General features: G+C 33.4%; 4 protein-coding genes and 1 long non-coding RNA gene across 10 annotated transcripts; 2 read left to right on the forward strand and 3 right to left on the reverse strand.

The window, feature by feature from the left end:
- Positions 1-102: 102 nt before the first annotated feature.
- LOC9315904 (F-box/LRR-repeat protein At2g43260) lies at positions 103-1,601 on the reverse strand. The gene is made up of 2 exons (XM_021028940.1): positions 1,137-1,601; positions 103-1,042 (listed from the first exon to the last, which is right to left on the reverse strand). Exons 1-2 carry the CDS (start codon positions 1,561-1,563, stop codon positions 243-245), a joined length of 1,227 nt encoding a protein of 408 aa, XP_020884599.1. The 5' UTR covers positions 1,564-1,601; the 3' UTR covers positions 103-242.
- A 3,089-nt stretch (positions 1,602-4,690) lies between these two features.
- LOC9317759 (60S acidic ribosomal protein P0-1) lies at positions 4,691-6,709 on the reverse strand. Of its 2 annotated transcripts, none has more exons than XM_021027004.1 (4): positions 6,269-6,709; positions 6,092-6,160; positions 5,078-5,569; positions 4,691-5,006 (listed from the first exon to the last, which is right to left on the reverse strand). In XM_021027004.1, the coding sequence occupies exons 1-4, from the start codon at positions 6,524-6,526 to the stop codon at positions 4,872-4,874; spliced, it is 954 nt and encodes a 317-aa protein (XP_020882663.1). In that variant the 5' UTR covers positions 6,527-6,709; the 3' UTR covers positions 4,691-4,871. The 2 variants fall into 2 exon arrangements, with proteins under 2 accessions (XP_020882663.1, XP_020882662.1); XM_021027003.1 differs by having other exon boundaries at positions 4,691-4,987; positions 6,269-6,708.
- A 2,784-nt stretch (positions 6,710-9,493) lies between these two features.
- On the forward strand, positions 9,494-12,134 carry LOC9317760 (auxin transporter-like protein 1). 2 transcript variants are annotated; one of them, XM_002879791.2, is made up of 8 exons: positions 9,494-9,588; positions 9,720-9,761; positions 9,929-10,075; positions 10,161-10,346; positions 10,436-10,548; positions 10,634-10,915; positions 10,993-11,200; positions 11,484-12,134. In XM_002879791.2, the coding sequence occupies exons 3-8, from the start codon at positions 9,941-9,943 to the stop codon at positions 11,940-11,942; spliced, it is 1,383 nt and encodes a 460-aa protein (XP_002879837.2). In that variant the 5' UTR covers positions 9,494-9,588; positions 9,720-9,761; positions 9,929-9,940; the 3' UTR covers positions 11,943-12,134. The 2 variants fall into 2 exon arrangements, with proteins under 2 accessions (XP_002879837.2, XP_020882658.1); XM_021026999.1 differs by having other exon boundaries at positions 9,932-10,075.
- A 417-nt stretch (positions 12,135-12,551) lies between these two features.
- Positions 12,552-14,768, forward strand: LOC9315905 (glutamic acid-rich protein). 4 transcript variants are annotated; one of them, XM_021030077.1, is made up of 6 exons: positions 12,552-12,638; positions 12,958-13,019; positions 13,487-13,585; positions 13,680-13,904; positions 14,076-14,220; positions 14,306-14,768. In XM_021030077.1, exons 2-6 carry the CDS (start codon positions 12,996-12,998, stop codon positions 14,572-14,574), a joined length of 762 nt encoding a protein of 253 aa, XP_020885736.1. In that variant the 5' UTR covers positions 12,552-12,638; positions 12,958-12,995; the 3' UTR covers positions 14,575-14,768. The 4 variants fall into 4 exon arrangements, with proteins under 4 accessions (XP_020885736.1, XP_020885735.1, XP_020885737.1 ...); XM_021030076.1 differs by lacking the exon at positions 12,958-13,019 and having other exon boundaries at positions 12,561-12,638; positions 13,215-13,585; XM_021030078.1 differs by lacking the exons at positions 12,552-12,638; positions 12,958-13,019 and adding an exon at positions 13,079-13,398.
- A 5,166-nt stretch (positions 14,769-19,934) lies between these two features.
- LOC110229524 lies at positions 19,935-20,743 on the reverse strand. Its single transcript, XR_002332921.1, has 2 exons — positions 20,571-20,743; positions 19,935-20,261 (listed from the first exon to the last, which is right to left on the reverse strand). It is a non-coding gene; the product is annotated as an uncharacterized LOC110229524 (long non-coding RNA).
- Positions 20,744-20,998: the final 255 nt, after the last annotated feature.

Raw genomic sequence — 20,998 nt, forward strand, 5'->3', positions numbered from 1 at the left:
TTTTTTCTTGGTTCTTAAAAATTTGATATAGTTAGATGACTGAGAAAACGTTTCTCAAGACCAAACACACATACTCCATCGTTTCTCAATACAGTAAACAATGGCAAACTAGCAAGAGATAGGGAGTCTATTGATTGCCAATTTCTAAAAAAAACTGACACGAATAAAATGAAGAAAATTATCCATGTAAAACGTATAAAGCATAAAAAATATGGATACAGAACATACGGGTACATAAAACATCAAGACTTAGACGAAACAACAAAATATCGAAAAACTACTAAAGACACTAGAGTGGTGGTAAGCAAAATATTCGGGATTTGCCTAAAAATTTTGGAAATTCGAGAATCGATACTTGGAAATCCGGAAGGTCGAGAACCAGATGTCTTGGGAACATAAGAACCGGAAGGACGAAGAGAAACCAAATTTTCAACGAAAGGAGATATAACGCAGATGTCTAGAGAGAGGCAACGAAGAGAAGATGTCTCTGGATAATATTTAAACAACCTCTTCTTACTGTCATAGAAGAAAAGATTCCCTTGCTTAGAAACCGCCATTGGCCTGAACCACACCCTCCACGGTCGAGGGGTTGCGATACTCGTAAGACTTATCGTGTAAGTCATGCTCCATGTTTTTTCTTGTGCATCCAAGCACCTTATCTCTAGTTTCCAATCAGACCAGGTATTGGTTTTAGCAATAGCTAGACGGTTTTCAAGGTTTACTACTTGGTCTGACTCTGAGCAAATAGGAGGAGATGGTATAACACGGAACACTTCTGTGTGAAGATCCAGAGCCAATACACACAATTTGTCATGCAATTCTAACCAGTAGATGGAGCCATTCACACACGCCGACTTCCTTCTAGCATCCACTTTATAAGGAGGTGGATTCAATAGTTTACGCCATTCTCCAATGTTGACATCAAGAATCTCGCAATAATGGTTAGGATCGAAAAACATTCTCACTACTTTATAGCTCCCATTAACTATGTCCTTGCCGAAGCCCATCGCCCAAAATGCAGGGAAAGTATTCCACCAATAACCTACGATTAGTAATAATTTCTAAGACATATATATATATATTTATCACAAGAACAATCAAACATATTTTTTTCTTATATAGAGAAAGAGATTTACCTGAGGCAAGTTGGTAATCGTAGTAGTTGGTCACTGGATCTGGACCGGAAGGAAATCCAATGGATTCGCCGGTTGAAAGGTTCAAAACATTGACCCAGCCTGGTACGGGGATGCAAACCAAACCGTCACATGTCAGTGAGGGTCGTGTGGCGACGTCATCGCAGTCGCAGTGTAAATAGAACACCTCGATCTCTTCGTCCCCTTCGAATCGTGACTCGGGCTCGTGGTCTACGGCCGCCAGGATTTTTCGATTCTTTTGAATTTCCACACGCCTCTCCGCGAACCTCCTTGACTCCAGAATTGATCTCCATTGTTTTGCGACGATTTTGAAATTAAGGATGGATTGCAAGGGCAATCGGAGGAGAATCTCTTCCAGTAGATCGGGAAATAGGTAGATCGGCTTTGGTTTTTTTTCTTCTTCAGCCATCTTTTTCCTCTCTTTTTTTTTCTTTTCAATACCCCAATTATCTTTGCTATATATTTTCTGGGATATTTACGTAGTTAATAAAATCTACTCTTCAGATACTCCAAGAAATTTACTTCGTACTTTAAAGTCTTTTACTTCGTCGTACTTTAAAAGTCTTTTACTTCGTACTTTAAAGTCTTTCCTCTTTTATGTTACCAAGCGGAAATTGCTTTTTACTTTTAGTTTAACCAAATGTGGAAAGACGAGAATCATTAGGTCACTTGATTTTTAAAATTAAGATCTAGTATTTGGCCAAAAGTTTTGTTGGTAAATATAAAATATGTTTCTTATTATCTATGAGAATACATAACATACTGTGAGTTTTATTTTAATTATCTAGTTTATTTGACAAACTATTGATGAGTTCGACGGTGAGGATAGGCTATGCAATATTCTAATGTCATTTTGTTGGTTTATTGATTTTAGACTATTTTTTAAAAAAACCTTAAAAACTAATATTTTGTAGGTCGATGTTGGTGTCCAGTGGCGGAGCTAGAAAATTTTGTTATAGGGGTCAAATTTTTTTAATAGAAAATAATATATTATATAAAATTTATTATTAGTTTTGTCTAGAAATAATCTATAAGAAACAAAAAATCTGAAAATCAATCAAATTAATATTTAATTTTTTTTGTTATGGTCCACAAAGATTAACAAAAGCAAAAAAAATTGTGGTTTTTTTTTATAAATAATTATAATATTAGATCATTAGTTAACTTTATTTTAAATAAGTCAAGGATTTTTAATTTTATTACATTAGAATTTGGTTTAAAATTCTAATGAACCAAACTTATTTGGCTCTTTTGTTGTTTTAATGACAATTTTTTATTCCATGTAGTTGAATTAGTTTGATATGGGGTCAAAAACTATAAGGCATTGGGGTCATTATAATTACTCTTAATAAAATGTATTAGAATTTTCAAAATTCATAGGGGTCTAGGGGATGAAATGAGTTTTTATAATCGAAACCGGGTTCGCTTAGGCCCATCTAAAAGGCCCGTCCAAACCTACTTCGGAGTAACGGACGAATCTTACATTATTAAGGAGAGATGTTGATCACGGAATTCGTTGACTAAAAAGATTCGTAATGGGCGTAATAAAAAAGGCGCAAGTCACGGCAAAATTTATTATGTTGGGTCTCGCAATTTGTAGCTATAAATGAGAACAAATCGACATTGTAAAAGGGACCGAAAGTTTGGCCGAGAGAATCAATACACACTTTTCTTTACAGTCTATTGTCATTTTTGTAATCGATATTCAAATCATCGAGACTAGAGACCCGTGCAAATCTCAAATATTTGTATTGCGGATTCCGACATCCACAATCGATAAGATATTCTTTAAATAAAACACTTTGGTTTAGATGGTTATAAAATAATTTGTGTTTTTCATATAAAGAAAAATAAAGCCCATATCATTTTGAGAATTGTTTCAATAAGTTTTTTTTTGGGCAAAAATTGTTTCAATAAGTTATTACGAGATTTTAACTAAATACCCAGAGCATTCCGAAATTTGAGAAACTGTTTCGGTTTACAAACCTAATCACGCAAGCATTACGAAACTAAAGGTAATTAAATCTTGAAATTTTTGATGTATTTAGGAATTGTTTGTTAGTTTGCTATTTTCGTCTCTCCATTCATAAATCATAATTTATTTTTTTATGTATGTTGGGTTGATCACCTATTCTTAAAATAAAATTAGCAAATCGAAATGATTATAAACTATTTATTTACTATGTCCTTAATTATCGAAATGCCAATCTCATTTATAATTATATTCTTTAAAGTGAAATAGTTTAAAATTTGTCACAATAGTTCCATGAATATTACCTTTTATTTTTATTTTTTTCACTTGTACAATTTTTTCACACAACTATGAATAACAATACTAGACTTCATACATTTGGACACATGCAATAGCTGTAGGGAAATGTTCATGCCTTATATACGTCGGTTTTCGGCTAAAGCTAACAAAGACTAACAATCAACAAGTATAATTCAACAATATCATGACCTAGACAACAATTACTAGTGATGCTAGAGCGGTAGTAAGCAAAATACATGGTGAGAATAAAAATTCGATCGGTCTAAAAAATTTAGAAATGCGGGAGCATGATGCGTGGTCTACGTAGTGAAATCCAGAAGATAGGTTAAGTGAAAACAAATTTTCAACGAAAGGAGATATAACGCAAATGTCTAGAGAGAGGCAACAGAGGGAATATGTCTCTGGATAGTATTTAAACAATCTCTTCTTACTGTCATAGAAGAAAAGATTCACTTGCTTAGAAACCACCATTGGCTTGAACAACACCCTCCACGGTCGATGGGTTGTGATACTCATAAGACTTATGGTGTAAGTCATGCACCATGTTTCCTTTTGTGCATCCAAGCATCTTATCTCTAGTTTTCAATCAAACCAAATATTGGTTTTAGCAATAGCTAGACGGTTTTCAAGGTTTACTAATTGGTTTGACTCCGAGCAAACATACGGAAAGGGTATAACACGGAACTCTTCTGTGTGAAGATCCAGAGCCAATGCACACAATTCGTCATGCAATTCTAACCAATACATAAAACTTATCCGTTGTTATATCCCATATCATTCTGAGAATTGTTTCAACAAGTTATGTATGAAAGGATAAAAAAAGCAGTCCCAACATCGGAATTGCCGAATTTGAGTCAACTTATAGGATTTTTAACCAAATATCTACGGAATTATTTAAATAGTCTTACGAAATTTAATGTATTGGGAACATGAAAACATCTTATAATTATACTATTCTTTGGAGTGAAATATTTTCAAATTTGTCACAATAGTTGTACAAAATTTTCGTGCAACTATGATAAGCAATAGTCTAGACTCCATACATTTGGACACGTGCGGTGGGTGTAGTAGGGAAACGTTCATGCCTTTATATACGTTGGTTTTATGCTAAAACAAACAAAAAATAATAGTAAGCAAGCTAAAACAAACAAAAAATAATAGTAAGCAAGTATAATTAAACAAAAGATTACTAGTGATGCTTGAGTGGGTAGTTCAGTTGTAAGCAAATTACATGGGGGATTCGCAATTTAACATTTCCGTTTGAGAAATTAAAACCAGAAAGGTATATTTGATGAAAAAACAAAATATCCATAAACGTGCAACAATGAAATTCTGAACGTGAAAATTTAAAAGGTCCATAAAAAATAAATAGGAAAGGCTAAGACTTGCTTATTTTAGACGAACAGATCGAAATCTAAATTGGCAAAAGATAAGACAGGTGTATTTTAACCGAACAAATCGAATCCCATGTCCTCATCAGACTCTTCTGCAGCTTCTTCCTCCACAGCTACTGCCACAACAGCTCCACAAGACTCTCCTAAAACCGGTGCAGCCGCTGCAACTGCAAACTTGGTTGGATCATGTACAATTAACAAACAATTTCATGACAACTAATCCCAAAATCTGAAACGCAAAAACGTAAAGGACAAACCTTTAGGAACTCCTTCACATTCTCAGCCTGAGGGAAAGAATACTCAGTGGCTAAGGCAACGGCAAGAACATTCTTGTAAGCATTGAGGAACATGTGAGGCGCAGCTGCTACGGTTGGGTAAGAGATTGCAAGAGAAATTGCGGTGATCATCGAGACACCAGCTGCAAACTTCTCAACAAGGTCGTCTTCAGTGAGGTTAAGCACTTCAGGGTTAAACACTGAGCCATTATCGTAGACTGACTCAACGACGAGGCCATAAGAGAATGGCCTGATTCCAAGCTTGGCTAGAAGCGCAGCCTCAGATGAACCGACTTTGTCACCTTTCTTGATGAGCTCCACAGGGGTTATGATCTCAACCGTACCTTTGTTGATTTTGGTTGGAATGTTAAGCACCTGGAAGAAAGAGGTCTGTGAAGGGTCAAGACCAGTGTTGCCTGGTTGCACAACCACATCAATTGGCGCGACTAAACCTACACGAGCAGGAGCTCCAACCTGTCAAAAACAGGACATTGAATTTCTCATCAATTAACACAGTACAAGGGTAAGTTTTAAAAAATCAATCAATCAAACAACATGAAGGAAGCTACAAAAATATGAGCCTAAGAAACTAGTAGACCCTCAAATCCAATCAAGACAACAAAAGGGGTTTTGAATTCCAATTTAAACTTATTAACTATTCACCTTAAAAGTTAATAACCTAAAGCAATAGGTTAAAGGATGATCATAAACTAACCAAATCAATTAACAGTACAAGCTAAGCAATAAACCAATCAATGAAAATGTAATCTCCGCAAAGCTCAATGAACCAAAATAATCTCAATTACCCTATTGGAATGTGGCTGCATTTTAAGCAAAAACACATATGATTCCATTTTAAACCCAAAAATACAAACTTTCACTCTCCAAGATAATAATCTCAAGCAAGATAAAGCATAAAACTAACCAAGCTACCAATCCATACTTTCACTATCTTGATAACAACAACAATAACATCAATGTAGCCAAAAAACAAACCTTGTACTTAGCAACCTCTTCACTGACTTCCTTCAAGTCACCCTTAGTGAAGATCAACCCAACATTCCCCTGTTACAAACATTCAACAGCAAACCAAATCAAATTCTCCACAGAACCAAAAAATCAAAACTTTATATCCAAATGAAAACAAACTATTCAAGAGAAGAGAAATGAAACCTGAAGAAGAGGAAGGAGATTGAGGAAAGCTTTATTGCCAGTTTTATCAGCATGGAGCCTCACAGATCTCTTCATCATTGTGTTTTTCCCCATTAGAACAACTGAATCACCTCGTAAACCTTTTCGAATGTTTTGAAGCTGAGTTGATCCAACATTGTCAGCTGCAACGACAAGAATCTGAGGGTACTCATTCAAAAGCTGACAAAGCTTCGAATCGTAAACGATCTTCTTCTCTGCTTTTGTTCCTTTCACTGCCATTGTTACTTAAAAATGCTATATTGAGACTAAAGAAACTAAATTTGGGGTAGAGAAAATGGAGGGCCTAGACGAAGCTTGAGCTCGTACAAGGTGGACAGCGAATTGGCGCCGTCTCTTTAACCTCTGTAACTGTTTTTTTACAGAGTAAGGAGAGGAAAAGATAAAAGCTGCGTAAGATTGCTAAAGGTTGAAGAAGAAGTTTCTTGGGTTTATATAGTTTTCGGGATACGGAAGGATTAACGGTTAGGGTTTGTGTGATGACCTAAATCTAACGGCTTATATTTGTTGGATTTGTAGTAATACGATTTTTATTTTAGTTGGGCTTTTAGCCCAATATTAACATTAAACATGTTGGGCATTATTGGCCCATCCCAATGGTAATAAAACTTTCTTCACTTGTAATTGTGGATTAACCTTTTTGGCGGTATCATACTATCTATACTAGTATAATCGCAGCACTTTTTGTGACGGGTGGGTAAAAAAGCTTTCAGGTATATCGGATATCCGACCCATTTTAAAAATTCATTCACAAAAAATTTGTTGGGTCGGATTATATTTAACCCAACTCATACACCGGATATTCCATATTTAATAATTTAGATTTTTAAAAGATTTGATTAAGATTTATAATTATGATTCTCCTATCATCTTTGTTTGATTTGTTTTAACTGTTTTGAATCATCATATAATACATAAAGTAAAAAAAAAATCAATTTTTTTTCTGCATATACTGTGATTCGAAATTTTAAAAACGGACATATATTATCCAATTGACGAAAATGTGTGTTCAACGTTCTACATCGATTAAAATATTTAGACAATGATTCAGAATCATATCATAAATAAGAACATTAATAAAATAAATGAATTTTTTGGCGGGATGGGTTTGGCGGGACGGGTTTTTGAATCAACAATAATAAAAAGATTAAAATATCATTAATCCGCCGCTTCAATACGGATTTAATCCTTATTTTTTTAATACAAATCACAGGACGGGTTAAGAAATTACGGAACGGGTTATATTTCGGAAATGATTTATATGGCGGACGAATTTGAATCAATATTTATATACCGCTTTAATACGGGTTAAATCCTCAGTTTATTAATAATTATCTCGTGGACTCGTGGTATACCGTTACTTAATAACAATTGTAAACTATAATATAAATAAATATGTTATAAGGAGATACAATTTACAAAATATTTTTATACTAACTTTAAAATTAAATCATCCCGCGGTGTACCGCGGGTTAAAATCTAGTTGGCTCGTAAAACCTTAAAGAAAAACACTTGTCCATGGATCTGAAAAGCAAAAAACGAAAAAATATTCTTAAAATGTAGAAAAATACACTCAAGAGTTTTAAAACATACTTCATCAGGAGGGTATCAGAAATTCAGAAGTATTTGTTTGGTTTTAGGCTAACTTAACACCTGAAGACGTGACTCAAGCTCTTGACCCAATCGTCGCAAGATCCTCACGTCTTAGTAGATGTCACACATTTGGTCGGATATGGAGCATGGTGAAGTTCCTTAATTAAGGAACTTGAGCGGAGTGGATGTGTTGGAATGCAGAAGATAACAAGGCATAACAGTGTATAATCACGACTATGCAATTTTAATATATAATCAGTGTGGCACATCAAAGAGGCACGAGTTAGGTAGCCAAGTCATACCATTTGGCCATATCTTATAAATGGTAATATTCTCATGCGAAAGGATATGAGAACCAATTATACGATTTGAGTAAAGCCTCTACTTTTTTCTTATATATATGTTCATTTGTATAAGCTTTTTTCTGATAAAGTTAGCCAAAATATAAACACTACACTAGTGAAGAATTTTTAGAGATCAATCGTACGTTAAAGTGTGAAGGCTCGCTTTTTAGAAAGAAGGGTATGATGATGGTGATATGTATATAGGACGACACTCTTTGAATTTAAACCATGATTGCAATTGTTATGGATTCTGGTGTATTTAATTAACTTTTAGATTAGAAAAGTATAATGAATTCTGGACTGTTTAATGTACGAAAATTAGTAGCTTTTTACTATGAAAGACTAAGTGAGTATTTATAGCCTAAACCTTTTCTAAAAACAAGCCACGTTTTTGTTTCTCAATAGTTCTCACTCTGAGTCCATCTTGTAACTGTTATAGTCGTGTAAATAACTAATAAGGTGCCTGTTTGGGAATAAATTAAAACGAAGAAAATAATCTATAGTCAATCAGTCATATTTTGATTGTATCCAATATTGGCTAGTTAAAAAAAAATGGTTTTCAGTCGCACACGTTAACCAAAATTTTCAATAAAGATTGAATACAGAACAAATATTTATATGAACACTTCTTCGTAAAAAGAGAGAAAAAGACAGAGAAATATGAACCAATTCGTAATAATGACAATACAAAAAGTTGTAGAAAAGAAAAGAAGATAGGGAGTGCTTATTATTTCTTTCATACCCTACAAATATTAAAAAGATACTAAAAAGTTAAATCAAAAATTCAGATTTGTTTTAAGCGTTAACACAAAACTGTAACTCTAGTTTTAGGTCATTAAAACGGAAAATTAAATTATAATTAGCTCAACATGATGGCATATTCCATTTTTGTAAAAATTATAAATATGATTACAATTATTTCAAAAAAGTTAAAACCGGAAACTGTTGGCACAAAGTTGACCGTAATCTAAGCTCTAAAACCTGTATTCAGGGAAAAAAATTTATTTTCTAAGAAATAAATATAAATTTTAAAATAAAAAATCCAAAACTTATGGAAATATAACAGTATGACGGTATGACCTGTGTGATTGTATTTTACAAGCAAATACGAATATTTCTTTAATTTACAAGTAATGATAGGTAATAAGTATAACAAAAACGGTGTTTTCTTTTTGATTTTGACCAAAAAGAATCATAAAAATATTTCTTTACTTTTGAAACGACTCTGGGACCTCTTTGAGAAGAAAGAGGATAATCAGCAACCGAGAAAGAAAAGACAAAGGAGACTCAGAGAGATAGAAGAATCACATAGGAATAGAGATTCTCTCTTATTTCTTTGTCCTAAAGGTTCCAAAAATGTTTCCCCTCTAATTATCATTGTTTTGCCAATTCTCTACGTTTTTTTTTGTAACTTTTATACAAAGTTTGTTTAAAAAAATAGTTAAATTCTTTATTCTTGATTTATATATTTTCTGCAGGTGGAAGAAGAAGCACCATTGTTAGTGGAAAAGATTAATTAGGTAACTGTTATTCACTCTCTTCCTACTATCACTCATCTCTACACCAATAACACCATTAGGAAAAATGACCCATTGAGTTTTTGGTTGTAGTAGAAACTTTAGATGCATAGAAGATGCAAACTCAAAAAGCAGAGTTTCCCAATCTTTTTTGGTTTTGAATTATGAAGCAGATTTTGAAGATGTCGATTAAGGAAACAGAGGAGGGAATAATGGAGAATGAGGTTGAAGAGAGAGGAGATGATTTAAGCATGAAGAGCTTTCTATGGCATGGTGGTTCTGTTTATGATGCTTGGTTTAGCTGTGCATCGAACCAGGTTTTTAATTCAATCAAATTCCACACACTAAACCACTATATCGGTCATGTTATGGATTTTAAGATAATCCTAATTTTGTTGGCAGGTTGCTCAAGTTTTATTGACACTACCTTATTCATTTTCACAAATGGGAATGGCATCAGGTGTAATTCTGCAGATCTTCTATGGTTTTATGGGAAGTTGGACTGCTTATCTCATCAGTGTTCTCTACGTTGAGTACAGAAGTCGAAAAGAGAAGCAAAATGTTAACTTCAACAACCATGTCATTCAGGTTCACACTCACAAAACTCTTGAATTAATCTCTACCGTTAGATCTTTAATCCCCGCGATTGTTATATCTCGTTAAAGCATTAATCGCAGTGGTTCGAAGTGTTAGATGGTTTGCTTGGTCCATATTGGAAAGCAATAGGATTAACATTCAATTGCACATTTCTTCTCTTTGGTTCTGTTATCCAACTCATCGCTTGTGCAAGGTTGGTTAAGATCTCAACTTATTCGATGTTGATTATAAAACATTATTGAGTTTGATTTTAATCGTATGATAACAATAATGGACAGTAACATATATTACATAAACGACAAGCTGGACAAGAGGACATGGACTTACATATTCGGAGCATGTTGTGCAACAACGGTGTTCATACCGTCGTTTCACAACTATAGAATATGGTCCTTTCTTGGTCTTGGAATGACAACTTACACCGCTTGGTACCTCACCATCGCGGCTCTGGTCCACGGTCAGGTCGAAGGAGTGACTCATTCCGGTCCAACCAAGTTGGTTCTGTATTTCACTGGAGCCACTAATATATTGTACACTTTTGGTGGCCATGCTGTTACTGTGTAAGTATTTTAAAACCTTTGTTGTTTGTTTTCGCTTTGTTTTTAACGTTTGAAATGTTAATGAGTTGAATTTGTAGGGAGATAATGCATGCAATGTGGAAGCCAAGAAAGTTTAAGTACATATATCTAATGGCTACACTCTATGTCTTTACCTTAACCATTCCATCGGCCATTTCTGTCTACTGGGCCTTTGGAGATCAGCTTCTCACCCATGCGAATGCCTTCTCTCTCCTTCCTAACTCACTGTGGCGTGATGCTGCAGTCATCCTCATGCTCATCCACCAGGTAGGTCTCTATAAACATTTGTTATTTTTGGTTCGAAATTCTTTTTCATTTTGTGAATAAGATTAAACACGGATAAACAAAATAACAAATAAAATAGAAATAATTAATAAGTTAATTTTAATGTATATGGTTTTTTGAACATTGATCTACACCATTAGTGTCCTCATGAACACATACAAATATTTATATCAAATTCATTTCTAGCTATCACATTTATTGTATCCAAATCATTTTTATCAAATTTATGTGTGTATGTAGTAATGCGATAATGTGTCTAATGCAGTTTATAACGTTCGGGTACGCTTGCACGCCGCTATATTTCGTGTGGGAGAAAGTGGTCGGAATGCACGAAACAAATAGCATTTTGATACGAGCGGTAACAAGATTGCCGGTGGTGATTCCGATTTGGTTCTTAGCCATAATCTTCCCTTTCTTTGGTCCCATTAACTCAGCCGTTGGTGCACTTCTAGTCACATTCACCGTCTACATTATCCCATCACTCGCTCACATCCTCACTTACCGCTCTGCTTATTCCCGACAAAACGCTGCGGAGAAGCCACCGGCGTTGATTGGAGGTTGGAGAGGTGCGTATGTGGTGAACGTCTTGGTGGTGGTTTGGGTGCTGGTGGTTGGTTTTGGTTTAGGAGGATGGGCCAGTATGACTAATTTCATTAAACAAGTTGATACTTTTGGTCTCTTTGCTAAATGTTATCAGTGTCCTCCTCCGCAGCCACATCACTGACATTTGCTCCGCCGCATTAGACAATGGAGTGTTTCTGAGCCAACAACAAATTGTTGGAGTCCAAATGAACTTCTGATTTTTTTTTAAACATGTACCATTTCCTCTTTTTGGTGTTTTATTCCCAATAAATTAAACATTTTCCAAGTAACACTACTCATGAATTGCTTGCAACAAGTATATATTTGTTTTTAATGTTTTCTAACCAACGATATACTTAGAAATTTCAAAGTATATTTAGTCTTGTTTTGATCTATACGGATTATAACGAACTTACATTTGATCTATTTGAAACTCGAACAAGTAGAAAAACATCTATTAAAAATAAAATCACATCCATTCATTCTTATAAACCTTCCCACACAAAAAGTCACATACGTACACTTGTAATTAATCTCAATTTTAATGTCAAGTCTTACATTTGCAAGATTATTTTAGGTAAAAATAAAAATCATTGGCTTAATTAGTATTGCTACGTCAACTAAAATTCTTTTAACAGTCGTAATAACCAATAAGAAAAATGTTTGACTTAAAGAGAACATGGTTGACCCAAACAAATACTTTATTATTTTTATTATTTAATTACTTATTTTGATTTTTTTGACTTCCATTCATCAACGAAGCAGTTTGGGAGGCGATTCACGGCGGCTTATTCTTAAGAATCCTTCCACAGTCGCCGCCGATATAATCTTCTCCGCCGTAAGTTCTCTCTTTCCCTATCAAATTTGAACGAAATAACTCAGTACATTGTCATTTCTGTCGCGAAACTAAGCTCGTGTTTCTGGGTTTTGTTGTGATTCTGTTTGGTTTCATTTTGGGTTTGAAATTTAGGGCATTTTTTATTTATCTCTAGTGTTACTGATTTGGGATTTTTGGGAAAGAGCTCAACTTTTTGTTTTGTTTCGTCGACTGTTGAATTTTGTTGTTACATAGGTTTGAAAAAAGGGATCACTTGTTTGGTTGCCTTTGTATGATTTTAACCCAAAGACTTATACTTTTTGTCCTCCAATTTCTTCAGAAACTACAGAGATTTGTGAGGGATCAAAATGGCTCCAAATGGCTCCCAGAGGAAGAAGAAAGGTCTAAGCTTTACTGTTTTTTTTTTTTTTGATAAAAAGAGTTTTCAAAACAAAATGCAGGGTAACAAGTAAGAATGTGTGACCTTTTAGACAGTATAGGGGAAAAGTAAGAGAAAATCATAGACGTAGTAGACATTAGAGTAGCATGATGACTATGGAGATGAAGGAGATAATTAGTGATGTGTTATGTCACCAGCAGCAGGAAGTTGGCCACTGTCCTCGGGTGCTTCGGTGGGAGTATCTAGAGCACCTTCAGCTTCAACAGAGTCCTCTATTAAAGCTTTACTGTTACGTAGAGGATTAAACAGAAAAGTGTGGTGGTGGTTTGGGACTTGGATTTCTCATTTGTTCAAATGATTCTCAGGGAGAAACTGAAATAAGTCTGACGGGTGGTCTTGTTTTTTTTTCATTCTGTTCTCTCTTTTTTCTATGCTTTTAAATTGCTACTTTTCTTTTGCCTTTTTGCAGAAGCCTGGATTGATGCGAGAGGATGCAGCACGAGATCGCATGAGAGTTTTTGGGTTTCATGAGCGTGTTATCAGTGAGAGTATTAAGGAACTGTTAGAGGTTTGTTCGTTACTTTTAGGGTCTCCATTTTTCCTTTGTTGATAACATTTTCCTTGCAACTTGAAAATAACGCTTTACCCACTTTGGATTTCAGGTCTATGGTGAAGACCAATGGTTTTTGATTGAAGATGATAGCTATGGTCCCCTCCTTGCTATCTGCCTTGAAAAGCAAGCGGAAAAAGACAAACAATTGGCTGAAGTACAAGCCTACCAATTGCCTGAGAATCAAGATGAAGAGATGGCTGAGGACCAAAACCAAGAAATAGCTGAGGAAGAACAACCCAACCAATTGGCTGAGGAAGAACAAGAAGAAGAGAAGGTGATTAGTTTTTCTTCCTTCTCTTTCTCTTCTATGCATGTTTACAAATCTGTTGCTTACATTGTTGGGATTCGTTTTGCTTGCATTATCAGAAACCATTGACAGGCTTCTTGAACTTGGTTTACCCAAATGGTATATAACTTGCAGCATGATCCATCTTTTGTAATACAGGAGCAGGAGCAGGACATGCAAATTGAGTATGGAAGAGACCAAGCTGATAAGTTATCAATCAATAGCGATGCAGTCATGGACCCATCACCAGCAGCTTTACATTTGGGAGAAGCATTAGCAGATTATGCACAAGGTTCTGTTGGAGGTAGTAAAAGCTTCTACTCATATCCATAACAATCTCAACATATGAAATGAAACATTCTTTTACTGAGGTCAAAATAATTGATTAGGTGTCGAAAATCTTCACTGTGGATGGCTAAGTTCGGAGGAGGAGACGGATCCTGAGGAGGAGACGGATCCAAAGGAGAAGGAGACGGAGCCAGAGGAGGAGGAGACGAATCCAAAGGAGAAGGAGACGGAGCCAGAGGAGGATAGTGACGGTGATGATGATGAGATCATTCAGCTAACTCCAGAACCTCTTTGTGAAGAACTTCAAGAGCTTCTCAGGGAAGTACGTGGACAGAAGAGGAGGAAGAAAGAGACGAGGTGGGACAAGTAAAGGAGTCATGAGCTCCTGTAAGTAACAAATTGATATATATGTTAGGAAGCCAAATAGTAGTAAGCTATAGTATTGTGGTGAAAAAAGGTAAAACGACCCATCTTGACATCTCTGTGTGGGTTTTCTTGAGATATTGGTTTTTGCTCAAAAAATATAATTTGGGTTTAAGTAGAGAAAGCAAATATTCTTTATCAGTAGTTGTATGATTCATACTATAGTACACGAACCCACTTATCCAAATACCAAAGTCGAAAGTCGAAACCAAATTCCTCTAAAGTAAACCGAATAGCCAATCTGAAAGTCGGTTTAATTGCAATTATACCTTCTATATACACTAATACAAGAACCAATATCAACCGGAACTTGATTTCATAAAATTCTGTTGATTTTTGATTTGTACATATAAACTTAAATGCAAATATAGTTTGACTTGTGTATATCGTTTGAGAGAGGAAGCATATATCGTTTCGTTTGGTTACAACTTTACAAAAATTGGAATGAATAAAAATTTCCAATTAATTCCTCTTATATAGAAAGAAATCGAGGCAATTTTGTTCCCTTTAAAAAAAAAAAAAAAAAAAAAAAAATTGTTCCCTTTTAAAATCCACTAGAATCTGACCCCGCGGTACACCGCGGGGCTATATATTTATAAAGAAATGTAATTTTTTTTTTATAAAGATTAACTAAAGATATATCATATTAATTTGTATTTTTTAAATGTAGATATCTATCTGTGTATTATTTAGTGTATGATTATTATTGTTTAGGTTTCAAATTTTAATGTATAGATGCGAAAACATACAGTTTATTAAGTAACGATGTATGGTGGATTTAAAAACTTGAATATTTTACCCCACACTATATTGCTTGTTTTGTTTCATGGTATACCGTGAGACTATATGCTAATTTAAAATTATAATGTTAAAGATTTGATGAGTATATATAGCTGTATATTTTAAAGATTTGATGAGTATATATAGTTACAAATCCATATCTATATATTATATTGTTTACGATAAACATGTTTTCAGATTTTTCAGATTATATAGATAATAGTTTTAATTGAGTAGTAAGATTTTTGGTTTACTATATCTTGATAAAATTAATAAATATATAGAGAATTAAGTCTAAAATTTATAAAATAAAATAAAATTTAGAGAATCAAGTCTAAAATCCACGACTCTTACTGCTACAATTCTGACAAAAATAAGCTACAAATATATGTACAAAAACCCGTAATTGTTACAAAGTTGTTAATGGGAGAAAATCAAAACCATTGAGATTCTCTTGAAACTAATAAGTAATAAAACAAACAAAATTCAATATTATCTCATTTCTCGTAAGAGAAAAGTCACTCAACGATGTTGGTTACACAACGGATCTTTACCTGAAAATATTCATTGTAAAACAAAATTTTAATTAAAAAAATTTGGAAAATAATGTTAAAAACAAATTGTTGATGTAAAATGGCGCTTTGAATACTATGTTATTGTTGAAGAAGCGAGTCGTCACGTCTTCTTGACTCAGACGGAGTTGTAACAGTTGCCGCAGTAGACGACGGTGTAGTCACCGTTGAAGACGACAATTTGCAGACGACAATTTGCAGAAAGTCATTGTTTTATTTTCCATCTGAAGGATTTGTCCCTTCTACAAAAATGAAAAAAATATTATGAGAAAAGAAAAAACATTGCAGATTATAAGAAAGATTAAGATATACTCACGTTAATGCAGTTATGTGATTACAAAAAAAAACAGAATCTCAAACATAAAAATTAAATTTGAATTAAGAACAAAGATTACCTTATGAATATACCTTGAAGGATGTATGTGCTATTTTTGCTAGAGGCGAGTATAGTTTGGAATGAGATTAGAAAAATATTTGCTTGATGAATCTAGTAGAGGAGTAAAGATTGGTATTTATTGAGAAGGTAGAAGTCTAGGTTTATGGTTTAGGTGATATGAGAATATCAAAGATACGAATAAAAAAAATGGTTATCACAATGAATGATTGTAATAATTAAGGGAAGATTAGGAAATTAGGAGATAACAAACTTTATCTCTAAAAGATTGATGATGATTTGGTTTAGGTAACGTTAGTTTATCATTAATTTGGAGAATATGCCATTAATTTGTTTCTCATTTCAGTTAACCGAGAACCGATATATTGACCCGATTCGCTAATGATTGTTTTAATTAGTAGAGAAATTAGTGTTTGCCATTAGTATAAATCGTATATGGAGTTAAGACATTGTTTCTATTACTGAAAATAATTGAATGCTGTTTTATATGTTTGAGATATTTGTCGAGATATTAGAAAGTATTTTGGCGAGATTTTTGGTAACAATTTGAGTAACGAAATAAAATTAAAAATCTTTATTCAAATTAAACAAATCTAAACAATTAATGTCAATAACATTCATCCGTAAATACTACCCAACCCCATGATTTATTTGCTAAATGTACTCCAAAAATGTATATATAGATATAGATGAGCCAATAAGTGCATCTCCAATTCTATTCCAAATTTTACTGTAAATACAGTTCTAATTTTAGAAAAAAATCCTTTCCAATACCACTATATTCTCAACTCTAAAATGGAGTGATGAATATGGAATGATATCACATGTCACTCCATTTTGGAGTTATCCTTTACTTTTTTTATTTACAAAATATTTTTCTAAATTTATAATCATGTTTTTCATTTATATGTAAACAAAATTATATATTTGAAGAAAAAGAGTTATTTTTAACGTTCTCGATCTTTTCATTATAAGTTTAAAGTGGTTACCGTAATTTCAGGTAAATAAGAAGTTCTATCTTTTGAAAACATTGTTCATGTCAGATTCTTATCGCATCAATATACAATCGAAAACGATCATTTATGGCGATCGATCAAATATACTATACCAAAATAAAATCGAAAAAATAGTTTAATAATTTATATAAAAATATTTGAAGGCACAAAAGAGCCGGTTTTATGTCTTTAATTGATTGGTCAACTGTTTACATATTCACGGATAAAAGGAAATTCTCGAATATTTCTTTACAAGTAGATCCACGTAGTTGTTACCGTTTTTTCTGGTATAAATTAACCCGTTATCTTTTAAAACATCGCTCCCGCCAGATTCTTTTCGCACCAAACATAGCGTGTTGCAAACGGAAACGGTCATTTATAACGATCGATCAAATACACAACACCAAAATCGAATCCGAAAAAATAGTTTCACTCTAGTATTCATATGTTTTGCTTCACTACAAATTCTATGGTTTTACAATCCTTAATTCTTCTCAAAAAGGTTTGTCAATGGTTGACATGGTCTTGCATAATATGTGGATAAATATTTGTTTAATCATTTTCATTATCATTGCATATTTCCCAAGTGTTATCAGACCATCTCCATTGGGAGTGTCTAGGTGAGACACTCTCCAATAAAACAGAATAAAAAATTAAAAAAGGAGGAAAGAGGACAGAAACTGTTTCTCATTTGAGAAACTCTGAGACACCCATTTTTACAGTTGTCTTCTTCTGATTAGTTTAATAAACAATTAAATAATAAACTAATAAAATAATAAAAAATTAATATTATTTTATTTGTCAGATACTCAATAGAGTTTCTAACTAATGGAAGTGCTCTCAATTGTGTGACAAATAAAGGGATTTAAATCTCCCTAGCCCCTTTTCCTCCAAACATTCTTTCAAAAACCCTCACTTATTCTCAGTACCCCCTCTCCTTCCCAATACATTTAAAAACCAACTCTACCCTTCCCCTTTATCCTATTTATTTCTACATTAAATTTTATTACTAACAAATTCTTAAAAGCAACCAATCATATTCATTCTCTCTCATCTCTCATTAACTACCAAAAACCTTAAAAATGAGATTATTCTTCTTCTTCTTACGACATATTTCTTCTCCTCTTTTCTTATTTTTTCTTCTCTACCCACCATTAAAACTTACAATATTGCATCTCCAAAGACATATCTCCTCTCTTCTTCTTCTTTTCCATCCAAAAACCTAAAAAAACAAATTCTTCTTCTTCTTCTTACGATTCAAGCATCTCCAAAGACATATCTCCTCTCTTCTTCTTCTTCTCCATCCACCATTAAAGCTCGTTGTTTACTTCTTCTTCTCTATCCACCATACTTTAAGGTAAGTATACTTGTTTTCTTAGTGTAATATGATTGAGAAAAATTGAATTCGTAACTTGAATGCGGTTTTTGATAGAAAATTTTGGGGATTGCAGATTTGGGACAACTGAAATCATTGGGTACAATTAAGTAGACCAAATTATACGAGAATGATTTATCCGGTTCTCCATAATTTTCAATGGATTGTTCCAAAGGAGATAATGAAACAGTTTGCCTATCCTCCGGATTATGAGGTAAAACAAAAAAGATGACAAGAAACAAGATTCCCTTCCGTTGGAGAACATAGAGGAAAATGAGGTAAGAAGAGGTCGAAGAGGCTGAGTGGTTTAGGCGAGTGGTTTACCAATGATGGTAACAATGGACGTTGATGGGACGATGAGGGTGACCAAGGTTGATTTATGAGTGCCATTATTAGGATGATTTAAGAAGCGATGTTGTTTGTATTGGTTTTGGTTGTGAAACTTATTTGTTCTTTTTCGTACAACTAAGTTTTAACAGGTACAACTCTAGTTGATTTCTTTGTCGTATCTATACAAATTAAATTGTTCTGTCTTGGTACAACTAAGTACAACCCGTACAACTAAGGTCTATTGCATTGTTTAATTTTCAGAATTTTATAAAATATGAAAATGTAAAACCAAATTAAAAAATCTTAAAAAATGCATACTCGGTGGTAATGAAACTACACAAGAAGTTTTTGACAAAAAAAATCATATTTTTCTAAATTAATGAAATTCTTATCACAAAATCTCACATTCATACACTAACAACCTTATACTTCCATGGTTACTTTGTAGATTTGAACTAAAAATTTTTAAATTTTTGAAATACTTGTATTTTGATAAATATAACTACACTAATACAAAGTAATGGTATTTTGATGAGACAATACCATCGGTTCCACCCACAAAAATTAATTTAGAGTTGATAACAACTAAAATTACTAATTTCTCTATATTGTACAACTATGAGCAAAAATGTGCAACCGAGTACAACTGTACAACTATGAGCAAATTTGTGCTACTATTTAATTATTTTTTTTCTAAAATAACGGCGCCAGGTAAGATATTTGTCAGATATTTTGAGATATTTTCAGATATTTCATTATTTTTTTGTGTTTTTTTGAATCAAAATCCTTAGAAACATACATATTTGTCAGATATTTAAGAAAATTTATATATTTAATTTTTTTTGGATCAAAACCCTTAGATTATATTCACACATAAAGATGTTAAGATTAAGATTCATAGATTCATACATAATTGGATAGTTTTTTTTTATCAAAAAATCATAAACCCAGATACATAGTTGTACCTGAGCGTACCAGTTGTACCTAAACACTTAAATTTATACATCAACATAAGAAACAAAAAGACAAACTGAACACAATTGTATCTAAAAACTCAACCACCAAATCTTATTCTCCTTCTTTTTCTCATATTCATTCTCTTGCTCATGCTCCCTCGCCTTCTCCTTCTATTTATCAACCTAAGAAACCAAAAGACGAACCGAACATACTCGTATCCATCTCTATTTTCTGCAATACAAACACAGAAAATTAGTCACATTGGCTATCCCTACCCGAGGATATTAAGAGACAATTTCAAGGAATCTCAATTTCAAATCCGAATGGTAATTCAAATCCTATTTCGTAATCTTAAATCCGAATTGTAATCATTAAATATCCTAATTGTAAATGAAATTCCATTCAAAATAGATCTGTTTCAAACAAAATCAAAGAGAATTACAGACCAAACCCTCAAATCGGAATAAATCGGAAGAAATCAAACCCTAATAAATCCAACACAATCAATCGAAATTAGGGATCACACAAATGAAATCTTACAAAGAGAAGACACGGGGAGTTCTCACGGCGGATTCCTCGATTTCAGGGCGGATTTCTCACGGAGAAGAAGAGAGAGGACGGATCTTTGGATCGATAGAAACGAGTGAAGAGGGAAGAAGAAGAAGACGAAAGAGTCTCGACGGAATCTAGAGAAGAGAGAAAATGAAAGAGTCGTGGAGAGAAGAAGAAGAAGAAGAAGAAGAAGAAAAAAAAAGAAGAAGAAGAAAGAGTCGTAGAAAGAAAAAAACAAGTGATTTGGGAATTAGGGTTTGAATTTGATTTTAGGAATAAAAGATCCAAAAGTTAGATGGAGCTAGATCCAACTGACTGGTTGGGTCGTAAATAAATGAAAACTCTTTGTTTTATTTGTCTTTTACTATTTTTCTGAACTAAAATAAACTATTAACTATATTAATTTTATTACGGGG

This window comes from Arabidopsis lyrata (assembly GCF_000004255.2).
Source record: "Arabidopsis lyrata subsp. lyrata unplaced genomic scaffold ARALYscaffold_4, whole genome shotgun sequence".
Taxonomy (NCBI): domain Eukaryota; kingdom Viridiplantae; phylum Streptophyta; class Magnoliopsida; order Brassicales; family Brassicaceae; genus Arabidopsis; species Arabidopsis lyrata.